The sequence below is a fragment of the Panthera leo genome, chromosome B1 (assembly GCF_018350215.1).
Source record: "Panthera leo isolate Ple1 chromosome B1, P.leo_Ple1_pat1.1, whole genome shotgun sequence".
In the NCBI taxonomy this organism is placed as follows: domain Eukaryota; kingdom Metazoa; phylum Chordata; class Mammalia; order Carnivora; family Felidae; genus Panthera; species Panthera leo.
Genome location: NC_056682.1, coordinates 144,242,581 through 144,250,908, shown reverse-complemented (window position 1 = coordinate 144,250,908; position 8,328 = coordinate 144,242,581). Strand labels below are relative to the sequence as shown.

The following is an 8,328-nucleotide window of genomic DNA, read 5'->3' as shown; positions in this document are numbered from 1 at the left end:
CATGAAAATTAAATTTTATGTTCTCTACTCAAGCATAAGAAAAACCCTAGGGTCACTCCTATACATCCCAGAGTCAAGAACAAAATGTGTCCTTCCCACTGCTGCTTCTGCCTCCACATACTCTCTATACCTGCTATAGGAACCTGGGGTTGTAACACAGTCCTAGATTCAGGATGAGCTCTCAGGCAGATTTCCCTGGACAGAGTTTTTCCTCAAGCCCTTCTGTCTTTCATATGGTCTTGTTGTTGTTGTTGAGCATGTTTTCACTCTTTAACTTTATAAGCCATAAATATAGTTTTAAAGAAAAGACATGCCTCACTATGAAAATTCAGAACAAAGGACTAGAGAACACTGGATTCTTGACCTTGATGTTCCTTTGTGTATATACCACTGGTCTAAGATTAAACCACACCCAAGTCGGAATACCTAAAAGGATGGGGGAGTCTTGCTGCTCTCATTTTTGTGATAGATAGGAAGAAGGGTAAAAGATAGAAACATTGCAGACAAATATATTGAGGTTAAGTACTGATTACAAATTACTGTTTTATAATTCCTACCTGTGATTTATAAAGGCAAGGTATTACACTCCTTCTACTCTTCAAGATAAGGAAAAGTTCATTTCAAAAGTCTTGGGCAATGGGAAAAACTTGGGTTGGCTCCTGCTAAATTTTTACTTTCTTTCACTAATCTTGAATTTACATTAGTCTTTTCATTATTCTGTGTGTGGGCTCTAATAAAAGCCCATTTTTCTGTCCAAGGGTCAGGGGTTAGGCTTGGATATGTCACAGATGGGATTTACATCTGGGTTCAGAAGCTTTTGTCTGTCACTCATTTTCCTTCCCTCAGGAATGATGTCCCTGAGGGAGGATTCTCTTCCATAGCGAGTGGTGAAGGGTTCAAGGCTAAACTCTTTATTCTGAAACTCTGGAAACAGGAGAATCAGGACAAATATATAAGGAGAGCTAACTTAGACTTTTCATTATTAACATTTGAAATAACAAATTTCTTCCCAGTGAAAAACCAAAGGCACTTTTGCTTATCTGTCTTTATTCATTTATTGTCCTAATTTGAAAAGCAAAACAAGATTTAAAAACAACCAAGCCCTAAATTTTTGAGATCAAAATGTCATACTCAGTGTCCTAGCTTCTATCTTTCTAGGAGCTTCTACCAGTTGGAGCAAAGGGAGATCCCCTTCCACCATTTTTTCCCTGATTCTTCCCAGAAACAGCAAGGGAAGGTTTACAATCTGGGCATATCTTTCAAACACAGATCCAGAACATAAATGCAATCTATGAATAATCTATTTCCTGTGGTCCCTTTCCTATCCAAGGTCAGAAGTGATTCTCCAAGGAGGAAAGAAGAGATGCTTTCTTTCCTGTATTATGAATCATTTCCACCAAAATTCATAGGAATGATGAGGAGGGAGAAAAGAATGGTCCAAACTCCTCTTACCATCACTCCACTCTCCAACATCATCACTGATGAATGCCATACTTGGGTCTCTCCAAAATCCAGATTTCTGTTATCTACTTCTTGCTCCTGACATTTCTCTGCTCTCAGAGCTCTGGGACCAGCTCAGTTGATCCAGTTGTCGCCAACCATCTCAGACAGACTCCAACTCTGGTGACAGTCCTTAGGGAAGGCAAGGTGGCATCCCTGCACAAACCCTGGGGACTTAAGTTTGTAGCAAGGATGGAAACAAGACATTTAATGCAGACATCTGGGCACTACCCAACTAACCAAGCCAAAATGATAAAACAGTTTTGGGGTTTTTGTTTTGTTTTGTTTCTTTGTTTTGTTTTGTTTTGTTTTGTTTTGTTTTGTTTGAGAGAGTGAGAGAGTGGGCAGAGAGAGAAGGAGAGAGAGAATCTCAAACAGGCTCCAAGCTCAGCACGGAGCCCAATGCAGGGCTTGATCTCACAATCCTGAAATCATGACCTGAGCCGAAATCAAAAGTTGGATGCTTAACCAACTGAGCCACACAGGTGCCCCAAAACAGTTCTTTTTTTTCAATTAACCAGTACTATATACAGACATTTCTTCATAATAACCCATGGAAGTGATAGAATAGTATGAAGTAAAGGACAAAGTTCTAGGGTTTGGATAGGTTAGAGTGGTGGGGTGAAAAATGTCTAAAAACTTAATGGTTTGGCTTTAGGTTAAATTAAAATGCCCCATAGGTTATGACAAATTTGTCAAAATGACCACATAAAAAATAGATTAATTACTTTTGTAGATTAAGGGGACAGGCAGCATCAGCACAGTTTCATTGCATTTTCCCTACCCATAAACTTGGAGGAAAAAATCTCTGGGCCAATCCCTGAAAGGGGGAAATACTACCATCCAAGCCCTACTGGGTAACCTGAGCCCTAAGAACACTTCAGGCAGAGATACCAGGAATAGGGGATAACTTCAAACCCAAAACAAGCAACACATTTACCTGGGAAACATCCCACATTTTGAATGGGAGCTGGATTCTTACAGATTTTGAAGTTGCATACATGCAATCACCATTTCACACTCAAACTCTCTTCAGGATCCTAATTCTCTAATTCTCTGTACCTCCAGAGGGGAAACATCATGGACAGGGGCCCCCTGTGCAAAACTCCCTCCTTTGCTGAATGCAGGGGTTTCTCCTGCTCCACACTGTGCTGTGACGAACTCTGCAGAGCCTCAAGTGTAGGTCATCAGGGATATGTCAGGATCAACACACCAGATATTTTAATTCCAAAGTTCAAATTTATTTCCAGAATTATAAACAACCACCTTTTCAAAATAAACACGTGTTAAAGGACATATCAGTCTTGAAAAACATTAGAGAAGATAGAAAATGGGTGCAAAAGTAAAATAACTTTTAAAAGCAAAAGAAAACAATCCAAACAACAGCTTATTTGGCTCTCTGCATTTAAGAAAGTTCCTATTCTAGAGAAGAGATGAAGGAAAACATCAGGTGTCTTTTGTCCCATCCCACTCACTACAACTATCAATGAATATCTGAATTCTTATTATAAGAACAAAAAATGTTATATTCCTTCAGAATTGATATCTGATTGCAACATGTCCTTTGTCTTAGATTTAGGGCTGTAGTCCTGGCTCACTTCCCCACGGAAGGCACCCAAACCCTGCTAGCTCTTAAAACTAAAGGTTCATGTGCTGCTATCAAAGAAGAAGTCATGCAGTCCTCTGGCAAAATCAAGTCTGTTCTTTTCCAAACAAAATTCTCCCATCTCCCTTTCTTCTCTGGTCACAAACTCCACTGACCTCATGGATCTGTTTTCTCCAATGTCTCCATGCATCCAGGTGGCCCAGGACATCTCCAGCTTCTGTACAGACCTTGGGAGGAAAGTATATAATATGCATCCCATGCATCCCACCTAGAAACAGGGATACTATTTGGAGAGCAAGAGCTTCTTCTCATCTTCCTTCGCCACAGATGTGGGGCGCTGACACTCATCCCTCCTTCAGACAACTGGAAACATGGAATAGGAGGGAATGTCCACTTCCAAGGGATGAGCAAAATGCCCTCAGAAACATGTCTGTAAACCTGTACTAAGTGGGAAAGGGGACATTTTACATTTTTAATAAGAACAACAAAAAAAAACATGTTTTATGTTTATAAATCCCAATTATTCCTACCTTCACTTTTTGCTCAACCAACCTGAAGAAGACCAAATTTGTGTCCCTTGAGTCCAAGGTGGGTCTTGGGTATATCACAAAAAAAGAAAAAAGAAAACATAGACTCTCTCTGGGGGTATGCATGGTTCTCCTCTTCGTTGAAGCTCTAGGGGACGGATTTTCTCCCGTTCCAGATTCTAGAAGTTTTTGTGCTGCTGTCTGAGATGAAAGTAGAGAATCAAAGACGCTATTTTTTATTGGTCCTCCACTCTAGTTACACATTAGTATAGCAGGGGAGATTTTTTAAAATACTAGTAGCACAGATTCCCAGGGAAATTAAATGAGAATCTCTAGAGGTAGAAAGAACCACTGCTTTAAAACTATTGAAATATTAATTCTCACCTCCAAGATATAAGTCATTGTGCTTTTCAGTAATCTCTATTTTAAAGGACAGTAGAGAAAAAGATATATATCTTTTTAGCAACTTAAGAAAAAAATTCGCCCCAAATCATCCTACCTGATCTATCAGCTCAGTCCTTTTCCTTCTAAGGAGATACCATTCTGATGGCTATATATTTACTCCTCCTCACCTTTCTTTCACAAGTATTTTTAAGGTATATGTAGTACATGTGTAACCCCAAGCTCTTAAATTGTACTGGTAGAAGGGCTGAGACTATAAAACTTAAGGTTATAAACATCCCAGGCCCCAGACAGGTGAATTTCTATCCTTCAACCAACCACCAAAGGAAGTTGCATGACTTTCCCAGCTCTGTATCCTTCCCCAACCCCCATCCTCAGCCCCCTTTATACACTGAATTGTATTCCTCCGAAATTACATATTGAAGTCTTAACTCCCAGTACCTTGAAATATGACTATATTTAGAGAAAAAGCCTTTAAATAGGTTAATCAAGATAAAATTGAGGTCACATGGAGAGTCCTAATCTAACATAACTGATGTCCTTATAAGAAGAAAGATTAGGACACAGAAAGAGAAAACATGGGCACACTGAGAAAGGACCATATGAAGACAAAGGAAGAAGACAGCCATCTACAAGCCAAGGAGAGAGGCCTCAGAATGAAATCAACCCTGCTGACACCTTGATCTTGGACTTCCAACCTCCAGAACTGTGAAAAAATAAATTTCCATTAAGCCTCCCAGTCTATAGCATTTTGCTATGATAGCCCTAGTGGACTAATACAGCCCCTAAGAATTAAATCTCTTTTCTCTTGTGTCTGCCCCTGCCACAGCCTCTCCTGCCTGCCAGCACTTGGTTCTCCATTAGGCTGTCTGGATAGGACTCAGGAGGAAATATAAAATCCAGATATTCTAGAGAGGCAAAACAGGATTTTTCTTCCCCAATTACCTGCTTCCATTCTTCCTTTCTGTATTCCTAGTGAGGAGTAGGACTAGTTAGGACAGTGTGAAGGGATATATTTTGTTGCCATAAAAATGCATAAGAATTATGCTACAACAGAGGTAGGAAACATGGACCTGGACAAAGCAGGAGACTCAACACCCAGAGAGGAAGGATAGGAAGCAAGAAGCCTGGGACCACTAGGAAGAGTTACATTAATGACAAGAACCAAAATCAAATTATGATTTTTAATTCCACCTTTCCTTTCAATAACCCACACTGAGAAAAGACTAACTAGACATCAACCAAACTTGGAAAATATTCCCATAATCTATCAAAAATATGAGAAATAATCAAACGTTTTAGTCAAAAGGAGGCATTTAGATTAGACTCATGAAGAATTTTCCTTTCACCTTCTTAATCATATACCAGTATTAGCCCTTTCCTTTCTCTGCAGGCAAGCTCAATTAAGGAAACCAATTTTCTGCCCACAGGTTGGAGGTCAGAGGCTGATATATGTAAAGGTAGTGAAATCTGATCGTTCCATATGCAGTGTCCCCAAGGGAAAATGATCTTCCAATAGCCACAGGATAATCTAGAAATTGAGACTCAGGTAAAACAGCTCAGGATGCATTAATGTTTAACTGTCAAAATACTGAAATAATAACTTTTCTCAAAACATAGACCAAAAAATTCTTCACTACATATCTAAATTTGGTGAATTTACTGAATGTCTCCATTTGAAGTATAATAGGTAAAACATTAGCTTATTTTTAAAGCCTAATGTCAAACAGGATAATTTCTTAAAGGAAGTCACAGGACCAGTTGGGAGACATAAAAGTAACATAATTATAAGCCCTTTAACATCCTCCTCCCAACTCTCATTTACACACTTGTTTTTCCAGCTCTATCTGACTTATAGGCATGACCTCCCTACTGCCATTTTCTTCCTGGATTGGGGTCAAAGGTCCCTTCCCCAAGGGGCAGATGAAAGATGGGTAATTCTTCTCTCTTTAACCTTCCTAGTTCCACACTGCTCAAATTCAGTGGATCATGTAACCATAGTTCCTCTCCTCAGTCTGCCAAATAAACCTAAACATCACTGTATCATCCATTCCTCATTCCATTTTTTGTTTTCCAAAAAAAAAAAAAAAAAAGAAAGAAAGAAAACCAGTGCCCTTCACCTGCTTCCTGCTCCTAGCTTTGTCTTATTCTCAGAGGACTCTATTCTTCTTGGAAGAGACCTGATGGCTCTAACTTTTCCAGGATCTATCAAGCTTGGGCCCTGTGTGGGCCTCTAGAGAATTTATATCCCTTAGAACAAACATTAATGGGAATAAAGCAGGAAAGAAGTGGCTGTGGAAATCTGGAAGGGTGGCAAAGTGCTCATCACTGTTCTTGTTTCTTTCCTTATACAGACTTTTTAAAAAATTATTATAGAATTACTAAACCCCTATGTAAAAGTTGGCAGGAGGGTGGGTGGGTTCCTTGGATTCTGGCCATGTGATAAAGACTGTTCAGTGAGAGCGGGAGACACTTGTCAAACACAGAATAAATGTGTCTGAATAACATTTTCAGATAGTAATTCATGTGAGTCTTTTTCTCCCTGTATTTTCCCTTCTTGTTTTATACTTGTCAGACATCAGAGAGGTTGCTCTTTGTCTCAGAAGAGGTGAGTGGTAGGGTTGGAAGCTGAAAAGTACTGGAAGACATTCTGGCTTTTGTTTTGCAAAAGCTAAATCTTTACGATATGGGAATTTATGGAAGCAGAAGGGGAAACTTGAAGAACCATGAAAGGAGGAGGATTTCTCTCCATATTTACAAGAGATATTCCCAAGCTAAAGAAGGAAAATAGACTGTGGGTCCCAGAGTAGCAGCATCCAAACCAGTCTTCTAGCAGTAAGACCAGAATTTAGAACAACTGTATGAGGTATAGAAGAAGACAAACTCAGAAGCAAGTTCATAAAGATTCCTGAGTCGCAAACATGGTATTGTCACACTGGAAAATCACAGAATTGAGCACCTGAGATTTTAATCTACTTGTAAAAACTTACAAGTTAAATGTTCGCAGTTCCACTCATGCTAGCAGAAAACAAGAGTCTCCTGGGTCAGAGGCAAATGATGTTACTACTCCCAGCACAGCAGGCAGCATGATCTTCATGTTCATTGTTTTTACCTTGTCCCTCAAGTCCTACAGGGACTACACAAAACAGCATGAGCGAATGCTGCACATGCAGGGGGGTTGCATCACAGCTGAGGATTCTCAATTTTAGGAAGCCCCCATATGTTAAAGAGACTTCAAGAAAATCTGCCCAACCTTTGTCCTGGAAGATGACATTTCCTTTATTATAGTGTGCAGCAAACAAATCTCTCTGCTTTGGGAAGAGATCCCATCTCTGACTTCCAAAGCCGCTTGCTATATAAACATCCTTGAAAAGATCATCCATTAAAAAAGCTGTTAATTCGTCTGTTCACAAGACAGTAGAATTCAAAAACCATGATTAGTAGGGAATTGTCTCCCAACACTGTGTAGACAGGAACAATGGATGTCCCACCTGTGACCTGTGTGGTCTGATTATCAGTGATCAGAAAAGAGTCCCCTACCTTCACCCTGCACTAGACATGGGAACTATAGCATAACCCAGAATAGGGTGAGTAGCTATACTAAAAAACAGACAGATTAAGTGAAGTCTGAATACAGAATATTCAGTTCTCTTCCTTCGTCAGGTTACTACATTGACAGGTTTAGCCCCAAGCAGTATATTTGAGGATGACTCTCTGGAAAAAAAAAAAAGGATAATCCTAATAGAAAAGACCTTATATATGTGGGCATTCAATACATGTACATCATCTCTCCAAGAATGGCTATATCCTTGCCCAATAACCTTGCAGTGAGTGGCTGGTCCCACCCCTCTCCCTGACATAACTTCAAGTTTTATAGTACTCGATCTTAAAAAGAATAGGCAGCCAGGGATCATATCTCTGAGGAAAGTCTTTAAAATTCAAGAAAGAAATAGAAATAAATACATAGAAATTCAGAGGAAATTGACAATGAAGAGAAATCAAATACTTTTTTTTAAGTTACAGTTAAGTTTTCCACTTCAAAGATGGAACACACATACTTTTCCCTATCCCTTCCTCTAATACCACTAAAAGTCCTAGACATTATTATTACCCATCTGTTCTTGCACGTTGTCCACTTAGAGTCCTTAGCATATTAATCATAGTTGTCTTAAATTCTAGATCTGATCATTCTAAAATTTCTGCCATACCTGAGACTGATCCTGATGCTTACTCTGTCTCTTCAAACTCTGTGTTGTTTTGGCTTTTCGTCTGTTAGTATGCTTGTAACCTTTT

At 39.3% G+C, this 8,328-nt stretch overlaps 1 protein-coding gene across 1 annotated transcript in view; it reads right to left on the bottom strand.

Moving 5' to 3' along the window:
• Positions 1–2,772: 2,772 nt before the first annotated feature.
• LOC122218481 overlaps positions 2,773–8,328 on the bottom strand; it is a 144,609-nt gene continuing 139,053 nt past the window's right edge. Inside the window, exon 4 of the mRNA XM_042936705.1 lies at positions 2,773–3,333. Coding sequence (XP_042792639.1) covers positions 3,263–3,333 — 71 coding nt within the window. The 3' untranslated portion in view covers positions 2,773–3,262. The remainder of the gene's footprint in view (positions 3,334–8,328) is intronic.